This window comes from Carcharodon carcharias, chromosome 5, assembly GCF_017639515.1.
Source record: "Carcharodon carcharias isolate sCarCar2 chromosome 5, sCarCar2.pri, whole genome shotgun sequence".
NCBI lineage: Eukaryota > Metazoa > Chordata > Chondrichthyes > Lamniformes > Lamnidae > Carcharodon > Carcharodon carcharias.
Window position 1 is genome coordinate 112,350,147 of NC_054471.1, and position 15,700 is coordinate 112,365,846.

The window sequence follows — 15,700 nt, forward strand, 5'->3', positions numbered from 1 at the left end:
CTGAGAGTTCTTTTTGGAGGAGTGTCTACTTTTATTTTCAATTTCTAGTTAGCGCAAGATATTTTTCTTATGTCCATTTTTTTTTTTAATTTTCTGCCTACTTGATGTTGGAACTGCACTCATCCAGGCAAGTGGAGAGTATTCCATCACACTCTTGACTTGTGCCTTGTAGATAGTGGACAGACTTTGGGGAATCAGGGGGTGATTTACTCACCACAGGATTACTAGTCTCTGATCTGCTTTTGTAGCCACAGTATTTTTATGGATAGTCTAGTTCAGTTTCTGGTCAATGGTAACCCACCACCCCCCAGGATTTTGGTAGTGGGTGATTCAGCAATGGTAATGCCATTGAATGTCAAGGGGCGATGATTAGATTCTCTCTTGTTGGAGATGGTCATTGCCTGGCACTTGTGTGGAGTGATTGTTACTTGCCACTTGTCAGCCCAAGCTTGGATATTGTCCAGGTCTTGCTGCATTTGGACATGGACTGCTTCAGTATCTGAGGAATGAGGAATGGTGCTGACCATTCATTGCACCATTCACTACAATCATCAGTGAACATCCCCACTTCTGACCTTATGATGGAAGGAAGGTTATTGATGAAGCTATACTCATTGTAGTTTAAAAGTATGAGAGATTATCTTATTGAAACATAAAAGATTCTGAGGGGATTTGACAGGGTAGATGCTGAGAGCATGCTTCCCCTTTGGTTGTGGGTGGTGGGCGGGGGAATCCAGAACTCAGGGGCATAGTTTCAGAATAGGGTATCATCCATTTAAGGTGAACGTGAGGAAAAATGTATTCTCTCAGAGGGTCATGAATCTTTGCAATTCTCTAACTCAGAGAAGTGGAGGCTGACATTCAGTATAGTCAAGTCTGAGATAGATAAATTCTTGAACTATAGGGGAGTCAATGATTATGGGGATCAGGCAGAAATGTGGAGCTAAGGCCAAGATCAGACAACCTTGAACATATTGAATGGCAGTGTTGGTTCGAGAGGCTGTATGGCCTCTACCGTTTCTATTTCTTATGCTCATATGTTCAATACACAAATATTAATGAGTCTCCTGCCTCTCCATCATAGGGCGCTCATCAGCCCTTATACTCACTGGTTAATAACATAGTGGTGGGAGTGACATTTTTACCATTTGATTCCCGTTTGACTTTTTTTTGGCAGTGTGCAAAGATGAAACCAACTACTTATCTTTGCATAACATTAGATCTTTAATCAGGGCTGCTTCTGAGAGTTATTTTTGGAGGAGTGTCTACTTTTCCTTTAAATTTGTTTATTTCTAGTTGGTGCAAGATATTTTTGTCCACTTAAAAGAAAAATTGCTGCTTACATGGTTGCTGAGGCAATCATGTATTATGCTGTATGGGCTAAGAGAGATGACCTGACCTTGAAATTTAAATAACCACCTAAACAGGCTGATTCAAATACACAGGAAGGGAAACCAGGTACAAGTTTCTTGTACCATCAAATCGCTTAGTCGATAGGACCTTGTGTCCCTGTAATGATTACAACATGATTATGGAGGCACAATGCATCACCTGACCTCCCAACTCCATTTGGTTTGACTTGCTCTCTCGTTTCTTATTTATGGAGATAAAAATTGCAAAAAAGGCAGAGTGGAACTTGGTGAGTTGTTTTTGATAAGAGTGAGCCAAATGTCAGCAGGTCTGGCAGCATCGGCGGAGAAGAAAAGAGTTGACGTTTCGAGTCCTCATGACCCTTCGACAGATCTGTTGAAGGGTCATGAGGACTCGAAATGTCAACTCTTTTCTTCTCCGCCGATGCTGCCAGACCTGCTGAGTTTTTCCAGGTAATTCTGTTTTTGTTTTTGTTTTGGATTTCCAGCATCCGCAGTTTTTTTGTTTTCATATTTGAGCCAAATGTCTTCTTGCTGTACTTTTACCATTTTATGACATCCTTTGTTTCCAGATGGCATAGGTGAGGTGGGTACGTGGGTGAGGTGGGTAAGTGAGTGACTGCATAAGTCAAGTTGGGTCAGGAGGTGTTGTCAGGTCAGGGGCTAGTCAGGTTGGCTTGGGGGTAGTTGGGTTGGGTCAGGAGGGGCAGTTAGGTTGGGAGGAACTGGGGGTTGGAAGGAGTTGTTATGGGAGGGTGATGTTGATGGGGGAGTCAGGGGTGTCAGTTGCACAGTTACCCAGGAATTAGATTAGGATTTTTCTGTCTAACATCTTCAGGGTAACTATCCAGGCAAGTACGTCGCAACTGTCTCCGACTCTAATTCGGAGTTGGACACTTTCAGGGAGGGTCCTGAGGAGTAGTGGAATTGTCTATTAGAAGTTCAAATTTCCTGGGTAATTCCCATGGAGGCAGTGAGTCAGGCCCGCCACACTTTAGGTCGTAGATCCAATACGGAGACTGGAGGATCTGGGCCAGTAACTTATTCTCTCCACAGATACTGCCTAACCTGCTGCGTATTTGCAGCATTTTGCTGTCAGCTCCGTGACATTTCGACATTCACAGCATCCGCCCCACCCCTTGCGCCCATTGGCTGATGGCAAGTTCCATTGTGATCACGTGTGACTGGCAGAGGCTGCGATCGGTCGGTGTTGCTGTCACTTAATCTCCCGGGCTGGCAGTGACGGACTGATTTGTGGCTGCTCCAGGCCGGGGCCGGCGACATGTTGAGGGCACGGCGAGTGCTCTGTCAGTCTTTGAGGCTGCGGCCCTCCGGCGATGATGTGCTGCGCCGAGGCAGGCACCTCTTGCACCCGGAATGGGTCGCGTTAGCGGAGAAACAGCTGAAGGGGAAGAAAGCCGAGGATCTGATATGGGAAACGCCGGAGGGGATCGCCATCAAACCCGTTTATACCAAACAGGACACGGTGGATCTGCCCGAGGAGCTGCCGGGCCTGTGGCCTTACACCAGGGGCCCCTACCCAACCATGTACACGTATAGACCTTGGACCATTCGACAGTACGCCGGCTTCAGCACGGTGGAGGAGAGCAACCGGTTTTACCGTAATAACATCAAAGGTCGGCGGGGGAGGGGAAAGGGCAGGGGTAACGCTCTGTTACTACCTTGCACTTATCTATGTTGGCTTACTTTGCCAATTACCGACGCATTTTACAAATATACCAATCTCTTTCCAGTATTTTGTCACTTTCTCCTTTGTGTTAACTACACCACCCAATTTGTTGGTATTCGCAGATCTTGAAATTGTACTTCTAATTCCCTAATCCAGACTGTTTATGTAAATAGTGAACAACAGTGATCCTAGCACTGATCCTTGTGGAATACCACTTCCAGCATTTGCCAAGCTGAGTAACTACCTTTATCCCTTTAGCTCTGTTTTCCGTTTTGTAGCCAACTTGCTACATAAGACCATAAAACATAGGAGCAGAAATTAGGCCATTTGGCCCATCGAGTCTGCTCTGCCATTCAATCATGGCTGATAAGCTTCTCAACCCCATTCTCCCGCCTTCTCCCCATAACCTTTGATCCCCTTACCAATCAAGAACCTATCCATCTCGGTCTCAAATACATTCAATGATCTGGCCTCCACAGCCTTCTGTGGCAATGAATTCCATAGATTCACCACTCTCTGGCTAAAGAAGTTTCTGTTCATCTCTGTTCTAAAAGGTCTTCCCTTTACTCTTTACTCTGAGGCTGTACCCTCGGCTTCTAGTCTCTCCTACTAATGAAAACATCTTCCCCACAAAAACAGAATTACCTGGAAAAATTCAGCGTTCTGTGGAAGGGTCATGAGGACTCGAAACATCAACTCTTTTCTTCTCCGCCGATGCTGCCAGACCTGCTGAGTTTTTCCAGGTAATTCTGTTTTTGTTTTGGATTTCCAGCATCCGCAGTTTTTTGTTTTTATCTATTTTTTTACATCTTCCCCACGTCCACTCTATCCAGGCCTTTCAGTATTCTGTAAGTTTCAATCAGATCCCCCCCCATCCTTCTAAACTCCATCCAGTATAGACCCAGAGTCCTCAAATGTTCCTCATATGTAAAGCCTTTCTTTCCTGGGATCGTTTTCGTGAACCTCCTCTGGACCCTCTCCAGGGCCAGAACATCCTTCCTGAGATATGGGGCCCAAAATTCCTCACAATATTCTAAATGTGGTCTGACCAGAACCTTATAAAGCCTCAGCAGCACATCTCTGCTTTTATATTCTAGTCCTCTCGAAATAAATGCCAACATTGCATTTGCCTTCCTAACTACTGACTTAACCTGCAAGTTAACCTTAAGAGAATCCTGGACTAGGACTCCCAAGTCCCTTTGCACTCCAGACTTCTGAATTTTCTCCCCATTTAGAAAATAGTCTATGCCTCTATTCTTCTTACCAAAGTGCGTGACCTCACACTTCCCCACATTGTATTCCATCTGCCATTCTCCTAACCTGTCTAAATCCTTCTGCAGCCTCCCCGCCTCCTCAATACTACCTGTCCCTCCACCTATATTTGTATCATCTGCAAACTTAGCCAGGATGCCCTCAGTTCCTTCATCTAGATTATTAATATATAAAGTGAAAAGTTGTGGTCCCAACAATGATCCCTGCGGAACTCTACTGGTCACCAGCCGCCATCCTGAGAAGGACCCCCTTATCCCCACTCTCCGCCTCCTGCCAGACAGCTAATCTTCTATCCATGCTAGTACCTTGCCTCTAACACCATGGGCTCTTATATTACTGAGCAGCCTCCTGTGCGGCACCTTGTCAAAGGCCTTCTGGAGGTCCAAGTAGATAACATCCATTGGTTCTCCTTTGTCTAAACTACTCGTTACCTCAAAGAATTCTAACAGATTTGTCAGGCATGACATCCCCTTGATGAAACCATGCTGACTTTGCCCTATTTTATCATGCACTTCCAAGTATTCTGAAATCTCATCCTTAATAATGGACTCTAAAATCTTACCAACGACCGAGGTCAGGCTAATTGGCCTGTAATTTCCTGTCTTTTGCCTCACTCCCTTTTTAAACAGGGGGGTTACATTAGCAATTTTCCAGTCCTCTGGGATCCTCCCTGGCTCCAGTGATACCTGAAAGATCACCACTAATGCCTCCACTATCTCCTCAGCGATCTCCTTCAGAACTCTGGGGTGTAATCCATCTGGTCCAGGTGATTTATCCACCTTCAGACCTTTCTGTTTTCCTAGCACCTTCTCCTTGGTAATGGCTACCATACTCACCTCTGCCCCCCCGATTCTCTTGAACTTTGGGGATGTTACTCGTGTCTTCCACCGTGAAGACTGATGCAAAGTACCTATTCAGTTCCTCCGCCATTTCTTTGTTCCCCACTACTACTTCTCCAGCGTCATTTTCCAGTGGCCCAATGTCCACTTTTGCCTCTCTCTTACCCTTTATATATCTAAAAAAACCTCTTGATCTTCATTTATATTACAGGCTAGTTTACCCTCGTATTTAATCTTCTCCCTCCTTATTCCTTTTTTAATTGTCCTCTGTTTGTCTTTGTAGGCTTCCCAATCCCCTGGTTTCCCACTGCTCTTCGCCGCATTGTACGCTTTCTCTTTAGTTTTTATGCTGCCCTGACTTCCCTTGTCAGCCATGCTTGCCTCATCCTCCCTTTAGTATGCTTCTTCTTCTTAGGGATGAATTTTTGCTGTGTCTCACAAATTACTCCCAGAAACTCCTGCCATTGCTGTTCCACTGTCTTTCCTGCTAGGCTCATCTCCCAGTCAATTCTGGCCAGCTCCTCCCTCATGCCTCTGTAGTTGCCATATCCCATGAGTGCACATGTTCTGACCTTAGTCATGAGCTGAATATGTGATAACTTATCAAAGGTTTTTTGGAAATTGAAATGCATTATATCTACTGTTATGCAGATGCATAATTTGTCCTGCAGCTCACTAAATTCCCAGATTCCCAATTGCCCTAGCTGTGCTACTATCAACTTGCATGCCCAACAAGTTATGGTACAAATTATATTCAAATTGAACAAAAACAAAAATACCTGGAAAAACTCAGCAGGTCTGACAGCATCTGCAGCGAGGAATACAGTTGATGTAGGAAGTCCATATGACCCTTCATCGGAACTAAGGAAATAGAGAAATTAGGTGATATATAAGCTGGTAGAGGAGGATGGGACAGGTAGAGCTCGATAGGGGGCCAAGAAGAGAGATTGCCAAAGCTGTCATAGACAAAAGGACAAAGGGGTGTTGACAGTGGTGATATTATCTAAGGAATGTGCTAATGGGGACATTAAGGGTAGCAAGCAGGACAAGCTAGTGGCAGGTGGCCCTAGTGGGGGTGGGGTGGGGGGAAAGAATCGAAATGGGCTAAAAGGTGGAGATAAAACAATAGATCGAAATTTAAAAATAGATGGGAAAAGAAAAATATATTTGTAAAAAAATTATAAATTATTGGAAAAAGGGGCTGGGGATGGAGGGGAGAGTTCATGATCTGAAATTGTTGAACTCAATATTAAGTCCGGAAGGCTGTAAAGTGCCTAGTTGGAAGGTGAGGTGCTGTTCCTCCAGTTTGCGTTGAGCTTCACTGGAACATTGCAGCAGGCCAAGGACGGACATGTGGGCACGAGAGCAGGGCGGTATGTTGAAATGGCAAGCGACAGGGAGTTCTGGGTCATGCTTGCAGACAGACCGAAGGTGAAATTTAAAAATAGATGGGAAAAGAAAAATTTATTTATTTTGATCTATTGTTTTATCTCCACCTTTTAGCCCATTTCGATCCCTTCCCCCACCCCATCCCTGCTAGGGCCATCTGCCACTAGCTTGTCCTGCTTGCTACCCTTAATGTCCCCATTAGCACATTCTTTAGATAATATCACCACTGTCAACACCCCTTTGTCCTTTTGTCTATGACAGCTTTGGCAATCTCTCTTCTTTGCCTTCACCTATCACTGGTCCCCTATCGAGCTCTACCTGTCCCATCCTCCTCTACCAGCTTATATTTCACCTCATTTCTCTATTTCCTTAGTTCTGATGAAGGGTCATACGGACTCAATACGTCAACTGTATTCCTTTCTGCAGACGCTGTCAGACCTGCTGAGTTTTTCCAGGTATTTTTGTTTTTGTTCCAGATTTCCAGCATCCGCAGTATTTTGCTTTTATATTCAAGTTGAAGTCTGCATGAGAAAGTCCAGCTAACAGTGCACAAAAGGAACAGAAGCTGGAGTAGGCTATTTGGCCCTTCGAGCCTTCTCTGCCATTCAGTCAGATTGCTGCTGAACTTCTACCTCAATTTCACCTTTCTGCACTATCGCCATATCCCTTAATTCCCTTAGCACCCAAAAACATATCAACTTCTGACTTAAATATAATCAACAACTGAGCTAACTGGCCTGTAGTTCCCCATTTTTTCTCTTCTTCCTTTCTTAAATAACGGGTTAATATTTGGGAATTATTCTAGAAGCTAAAGAATTCTGGAATATAAGAACCAATGCATCCACTGTTTCTGCAGCTAACTCTTTTAAAATCCTAGGATGTCGATTGTCAGATCCAGGGAAATTTGTCGCCACTTAGTCCATCAATCTCTCCAGTACTAGTTCTTTGTTGATACTGATTTCTTTAAGTCCCTCATCCTTGATTGACCATTAGTTGCCATTATTTCCTGAATGTTTTCTGTGTCTTCTACTATGAAGACCGAAGACAGATACAAAGTAGTTGTTTAGTAACTCTGTCATTTCCTCATTATAGTTTCACCTGGCTCTGCCACTGATGGCCTATATTTGCTTTCACTAACCTCTTGCTATTTACGAATGTATAGAAACATTTACAATCTGTTTTTATGTCACTTGCTAGTCTACTCTTATGTTCTCATTTCTTTTTCCTTATCAATTTCTTGGCCCTCCTTTGCTAGATTCAATCCTTAGGCTTACAAAATTCCTTTTGGCAACACTATAAGCCCCTTCTTTTGATCCAATACCATCTTTAACTTGCTAGTCTTTGTTGAACCACATTTTTTCTGGGTTTCTTGTGCCTTAAAGAAATATATTTTTGTTGCAAATTATGTATTAATTCTTTAAATGGTGGCCATTGCTTGTCTACCATCATATCTTTTTCAATCTACATTAGCCAACTCACCCCTCATACCTAAATTGTTTGCTATGTTTAAATTTAAGACCCTCTTTTTGAACTTAAATCATTTTCAAATTCAGTATAAAATCCTATCAAATTATGGTCACTTCCCTAGAGGCCCCCTTACTACAAGGTCATGAAATAACCCTTTCTCAATAACCCTTGCACAATACTAGTTCCAAAATAGTGATCCCTAGTTGGTTCCTCAACATACTGATTTAAAAAACTCTATTGATTAAATTCCATGAACTTGAACTACTTATTTTTTTTATATTCATTCATATTAATGTAAAGATTAATGTATTTTTTTTATTCATTCATGGGATGTGGGCATTGCTGGCTAGGCAAGAATTTATGGCCCAACCCAAATTGCCCTCCTTGTTCAGAGGGCATTTAAGAGTCACATGGGTCACATGTAGGCCAGACCAGATAAGGACAGTAGATTTCCTTTAAAGGATAATAGTGAACCAGATGGGTTTTTATAACAATCGACAATGGTTTGATGATCAAATTCCAGATTTTCATTGAATTCAAATTCCGCTACCTGCCGCGGTGGGATTCGAACCCTGGCCCACTATTAACCTGGGTCACTGGATTACTATTTTAGCGACAATACCACTATGCCATTGCCTCCCCCTTATTATCCTTATTACATGTACCTCAAATTTCCTATCTTATACTCTTCCCTAGACCACAGGGGGCTGATAAACAATTCAATGTTTATTTGCCCCAATTGTTTCTTAACTCCATCTGAACCGTTTCTACTTTATTTTATGAGCTAAGATCTTTTCTCTCTACTATCTTTGCCCATCCTTTACTATTAGGGCAACCCGTTCTCCCTTTCCATTTTTGTCTAGCTCTTCTAAAAGTTAATTATTCTGGAATATTTTTTTCCCAAATTTGGTCACTTTGGTCACAAGATCTGGCCCACTATATTATCAGCTCACAGCTCAATAATATGATGCTTTTTGATGTCAAGCTTAATAATTTTGTATGTTTCAATGTGTATTTTAACATAGACAATTCTGGCTTACAATAATGCTGATTCATTTATTCTCCTAAAGCTGGCCAACAGGGACTTTCGGTGGCTTTTGATCTTGCCACTCACAGAGGATATGATTCAGATAACCCTCGTGTTCGTGGAGATGTTGGAATGGCAGGAGTTGCAATAGACAGTGTTGAAGATATGAAATTGTTGTTCGACTCAATTCCTTTGGAAAAGATGTCTGTTTCCATGACTATGAATGGTGCAGTGCTGCCAGTTCTGGCTATGTTCGTTGTGACAGGACAAGAACAAGGTGTTCCTGCAGAGAAATTAACAGGCACCATTCAGAATGACATACTAAAAGAATTCATGGTCAGGAACACTTTCATTTTCCCACCTGAACCTTCCATGAAGATTATAGCTGATATATTCCAGTATACTGCTGAAGTTAGTATGTTTTTGGTTTGTATATCAAAAATGTTTTGTTCAATACATTGCTACATAGGACTGTGGGTGCGTTTTTCTAAAAATCATTTATCACAGAATTGTTCCAGCACAGAGGAAGCTATTTGGTCTATTATGTCTGTGCTGGCTCTCCGAATGAGTAATTACCCAGTACTATTGCCCTGTCTTCTCCCCGTAACCCTGCACATTCTTCCTTTTCAGATAATAATCCAATTCTCCCTTGAATTCCTTGGTTGAACCTGCCTCTGGCACTCACTTAGACAGTGCTTTTCAGACCTTAATCATTTGCATTAAAAAGTTTTTCATGTCTCCATTTATTCTTAAGAAAAGCCCATGAGACACACTGCCATAGAACTGTAGGCCATTCTCCCCCTCAATGGCAGGCCAACTTCACATAGATCATGGTTCATTTGTATCACCTCCTTATTTGCCTTTGTTCTGCAACCCTTAATTAATACCCTTGCCTAACAAAAATCTATCAATCTGTTTTGAAATTTCCAATTGACCTAGCCTCACCAGTAATTTAGGGAGGGAATTCCATATTTCCACCAGCCTTTGTATGAAGAAGTGCTTCCTGACATCATTCTTGAATGGTCTATCTCTAATTTTAACTTTATTTCCCCCATCTTGTTAAGGACTTCCACACTGGGGGAAATAGTTTCTCTCTATCTACCTTATCAATTCCTTTAATGTTTCTCAATATCTTAATTAGATCACCCCTGAATCTATGCCCGAGGGACTACAAACCTAGTCTATTCAACCTGACCACATAATTTAATTCTTTCATCCCTGATATAATTCAAATATGTATCCTTCCTGAGATGATTTCCCCAGAACCGATTTAAATGGGGCCTAACCTGAACTTTATGTAACTGTATTGGTTTCTATTGTGATTTGTACTCATGAATGTGTTGTGAATTTTTACAGGAGTCGCTAAGATGAGAGTTTTCCAAGTGGCGGTATTAAACATTTTTTTAAAATTCAAACAAGAAATGCAGGTTTGCTGGCACCTGAATAAAGAAGAGGATAGTTTAGCGTTTTATGTAAAACACACTTACCAACACTGCTGTTAAACCTAGATAGATTTTTGTGAACTGGCTTTTTAACCTGTTGAAAATTGTGCTGGTGTTTCAGTGACTGAAATAAATATTCTTGCTGAGTAACACCCTGAATAGCAAAAAAAATTCAGTAGCAACATTGTAACTGGTGTAAAAGGTAATTGCAAATAAATAAACCCTTAAATACACCATCAGGACACCCTGATGATTTTAAGTATTAGTACGATTCTAATGTTAATACGGAGAATAAACTGCATAATGAGTAATCTGCAGTGAGAAACACTACTCTGAGCAAGAAAAATAAATAAGAAGAAGACTTTTAAGCCGAAAAAGCCCCGCTGTCTGCTTGATCATGAAAGATATAGGAGGAAAAAGTGCTTAAATAGTGAAGGAAAGAATCATGTGCATAATCAAGTTAGACTTGAGTACAAATCTCTACTACAAAATGGAATAAGACAAGAGTTACATACGAACTTACAAAATAGGAGAAGAATTAGGCCATTTGGCCTCTTGAGCCTAATGCACCATTCAATAAGATCATGGCTGACCTGTTTGTGTTTCGGGTTCTACATTTTCATCTACCCCCAATAACCTATGATTCCCTTGCCTAACAAGAATCTACCTCTGTTAAAAAATACTCAGTGACCCCGCTTCCACCGCATTCTTCTGAGAGGAAAAAAATTCTCCTCATCTCTGCTCTAGAAGGGTGACCCTGAATTTTAAAACAGTGCCCCCTAGTTCTGGACTCGTCCACAAGAGGAAACACCTTGCTGAGACCTTTCAGGATCATAAATACTTCTTTTGGTTTCACATTCAATTTCCATATTGGTCAGTAAAGAAACATTTTTTCTTTCATTCTGCTTTAATATACCTTTATAGAAGGAGCAACATTGCTAAATGGTTTTATTTTAAAAATCTGCTTTCTTCTCCACAGCATATGCCTCGATTTAACTCCATTTCTATCAGTGGATACCACCTCCAAGAAGCTGGTGCTGGTGCTGTTTTGGAATTAGCTTATACCATAGCAAATGGTTTAGAATACTGCAGGACTGGTATCCAAGTTGGACTTAACATTGATGACTTTGCACCACGGTAATTAATATTACAATTTTGCATTTTTAGTGAAACAAAAGCAACTTGTCTATTAAAAAGTAACTTGTTAACCTGATGTTATCAGACCTTCTTTAAATCAGGCATTTAGTTGATACAAGATAGTGTTTAAGATATTTTAGTTACTTGTAGATTTAAGAAATACTTTAATGGGGAAATCAGTTAACTATATAACATTTGGAGGAAAGATGCCAACCATTGAGAAGTGCATGGAACACCATAATTGACAGATTGTTTCAGAAAATGGTATAGATTTGGGTGCACAGTTAAATTATCCCTTGTTTAAAAAAATGTAATATTCTGGGGTGTGTTTTATGGCACCTTTCAATTTAGCACCGCATTGATGTAATTAAATGCATGTTAATACCGCAATTGGCATTTTAATGTAAGTGAATAATGGACTCTTGTCTTGGCTCTGTAATATTAAACAGTGGTCTAGCAAATTAACCAGGTTGTTTCTAACCTTTCATTTGATAGGGTATTTTTAGCTTTGCATAGTATGTGGCTGCTTCAAGTGGTTTTACACTTTGTACAGAAATATTCTGAACAGTGCCATTTTGGCAGCATTTATAATGAATACCTCTATTTTGTGTCAGGGCAATGTTAACACTGCTTTTTAATGATGTAAATGACATTCAGATTAAAATATTTCAATCCATGTAGTTGAAACAAAAAGTAATGGAGATGAGACTGCTCCATCCTTTAAATTTTTATAGCTTTAGTGTATGGGATTGAATCTTCAATGTGATTTTTATAATATGTAGCACATTATCGTACATCTGTGTATTCATATAGTGAATTAACCACAGTTAACCAAAATGCTGAGGGGCTCCTTGGATCCAATATCATTCTGTCTTATATTGAATTTCCGAAGATGTCCTTCACCCCATCTCTTGCATTATAGAAAATAACTGGACCCTGCTTCATTTTCTCTAATAATGCTGTTCAACTGTAACTTTATTACACTAGCTTCCAAAGTGCATTATGGTTCCCCCCAGTTTCTGCCCACAGTAATGCAAATGAGATATGACCTTGTATCATTTTTGTACTTTTTAGAAAAATGTTTTGTACAAGAAATTATCTTTCTATAATCTACCATTGACGAAAGAAAGAACTTGAATCTATTTAGTGCTTTTCATGACCTTAGGACATCACAAAATGCATTAAAGGCAATGAAATATTTTTAATTTTAGTCACTTGAAATGTAGGAAATATGGCAACCAAATTATGCACATCAAGATCCCACAAAAATCAATGACCTTTCAGCATCTTAAATACTTCTCTTTTGGTTTCATGTTCGATTTCCATATTAGTCATTGCCTGTTTTAATAATGTTGGTAGGGATAAATATTGGCCCAGAGACCAGGGAATCTCTCCTGCTTCAAATAGTGCCATGGGATATTATGTGTCCTGCTGATAGGACAGATGAGGCCTCTGTTGTCTCATCTGAAAAATGGTACCTCCAACAGTGCAGCAGTCCCTCACTACTGTGCTGGAGTGTCAACCTAGATTTTGTGCTTGCGTCTCTGGAGAGGGAGTTGAATACACAACCTCCTGCGTGAGATGATAGTGCAGCCTTTGAGCCGTTGCTGACCAGATCAACATCAAACTTATTGAGAGAAGATGAAAAACAGGACTCTATTTCAATTCTGAAGTTCTATGACCCAATGTTGTATAGAAGTTGCATTTCCAACAAATACCTGGATCAATGGATTTATTCAAAAGAAAGCTGTTGACTAGAGTCTAATGAGCAAGTCTAATTCTAATTGAATCTTAATTAAAAATCACCTTGCTGCAGGTGCGTAAATTCTGGCAGCTTACATTTCCTTAGTTGAAAAAAAATTTTAAATTTTAATGACCATAAAGTTATAAGCTCATTTTATATTTCACCCCAATTCAGAAAATTATACTGATAATTGAAGCATTATTGGACAATTAACTAGACCATTCAATTAACAACAGTATATCCAACAGAAAAAAATAATTGGTAGTATTAAAAGTAATTCTAATATTAGTGGGAAATTTGAAGGTGTAAAATTCTTTCAGATATTAATTTTGCCACCTTTATATTGCAGACTTTCTTTCTTTTGGGGAATTGGTATGAATTTTTACATGGAAATAGCAAAGCTGAGAGCGGCTAGACGGCTCTGGGCCCATTTAATGAAAGAAAAATTTAATGCTAAAAATTCAAAATCTTTGCTGCTACGAGCTCATTGCCAGACCTCTGGTTGGTCCCTCACTGAGCAGGTTAGTGTACCTAATAGAAATCTAGCATTGAAAGTGCCAAAACAATGGCCCAGATTTTATTGTTGTAATGACAACAGCAAATGTGAACAGTTTGGCCATCACAGCTGTAAAGCTGAAAGCAACTTCTGGCATTTATGCACAGTTAAAGGGGAATCCAGAAGTTGCAGTCAGAGATTTCCCACTGCTCTCCACGGGGTGCATTATAGAAATCACTTGCATTGATGTGAACTTTCACCCTTAGTCTCGTTGTAAAAATCCTTGTAACAGTTATGTCTTGTTGAATGAAATATAACTGAGTTTTTAATGGCACATTAAGTTTATAATTTGAATTGAACAACCTCTCTGGTCCTGAAAATTTAATTTTATAATTTGTGGAATGTCATATTTCTTCAATGAGAAAATTTCATTGGTTTTTTTACATTTTCTTTTAAAGCTTATGATGTTTCAGTTTCTACCTCAATCTTGTGTATGCCCCAATCTTTATTTTGCTGTCTAAAAAGTGAAGGATAAAAAATGTTTTTTTCAGTTCCTGGCTCAACATTCTGAAGTAATTAGTTTGTTATGCAGGGACTTTGATCTGATTGATTTTAAGCAGAGGGATAAAAGTTGACATCACAATTTCATCTGAGATGGGCTCGGAAGTGATTATTCTCAGACATGTGCATAATAAGAAAGGGAGAGTATGATATAACAGTCCTTATTTCTCATTGCTGGGACATGATTTGAACAATGAATGTAAAATCTGAATCATACCCAAATATATAACATTATCATTCATTAGACATGGTGAATTGCACATTTTAAATAGGGAATCCCTCTATTCATGAGGGATACAAAAATACAAATATTCTCAAGCTGGAGCTCAAATATCTCCTAATAGTTCTTTTTTCCAGAGTGTGTTTGTCTAAAGTAGTTTAAAGTGAACTATTCCTTTGCACTGTAGTTATCTTACTTAATATTCTCAAAATTTATATTGTTCAAATGTTAATATAATATTTCACTTTCAGGATCCACATAACAATATTGTTCGCACAGTGATTGAGGCAATGGCAGCTGTGTTTGGAGGAACTCAGTCATTGCATACTAATTCCTTTGATGAGGCATTAAGTCTGCCCACATTACAAAGCTCGCGGATTGCCAGGAATACTCAGATCATCATACAGGAGGAATCTGGCATCCCAAAAGTGGCAGATCCTTGGGCAGGTTCATTTATGATGGAGACTCTTACTAATCAGGTGTATGATGCTGCTTTAGAGGTCAGTGCGTCTAAGCATCAATGTCAACAAACACTATTGATAATGGTAAATTACATGGTGCCTATTTATGAAACTTAATACAGTGCAGCATTGAAAAAAATAATTTATACTTTTATAGGATGATAATTAGAGATATAGACCACTGAAATGATGCTTTAAAGGGAACATTCATGTCACAATAGTTTTACAGATGGAAATCTTCAGCCAACTTGTGTCTAGAAACCATTTTTTGAGTTTTTTGGGTTTAGTTTTGTTTTTAAAGTATGGTTTTTAGCTTTAAATGCCTGCCTGTTTTTGTTCCTCTTGTTACCTTTGCTGTTTTCTGAAACTGGGACCCACATCTCTTAAATGTAGAAACAAGGCCAAGCCATTTGGAACAAGAATTTTCTTAGGCATAACAACTTTTAAAAATCCTAATTCTGCATCTTTTTCCCCTTATCCCTTGCATTACAAAATTTCAGATCTGCACAAAATATTCAATGTCACTAATTTCTCTTGTAAATGAGTCTCACATCCCTTATGAACAAGAGTTTACCTTTGCTGCCC

The 15,700-nt window shown here is 39.9% G+C and overlaps 1 protein-coding gene across 1 annotated transcript in view; it reads left to right on the forward strand.

The window, feature by feature from the left end:
* The first annotated feature begins 2,573 nt into the window (after window positions 1–2,573).
* Window positions 2,574–15,700, forward strand: part of mmut (methylmalonyl CoA mutase) — a 34,543-nt gene continuing 21,416 nt past the window's right edge. Inside the window, exons 1-5 of the mRNA XM_041188003.1 lie at window positions 2,574–3,007; window positions 9,098–9,465; window positions 11,476–11,633; window positions 13,727–13,898; window positions 14,906–15,154. Of these exons, the coding sequence (XP_041043937.1) occupies window positions 2,653–3,007; window positions 9,098–9,465; window positions 11,476–11,633; window positions 13,727–13,898; window positions 14,906–15,154 (1,302 nt within the window). The 5' untranslated portion in view covers window positions 2,574–2,652. The remainder of the gene's footprint in view (window positions 3,008–9,097; window positions 9,466–11,475; window positions 11,634–13,726; window positions 13,899–14,905; window positions 15,155–15,700) is intronic.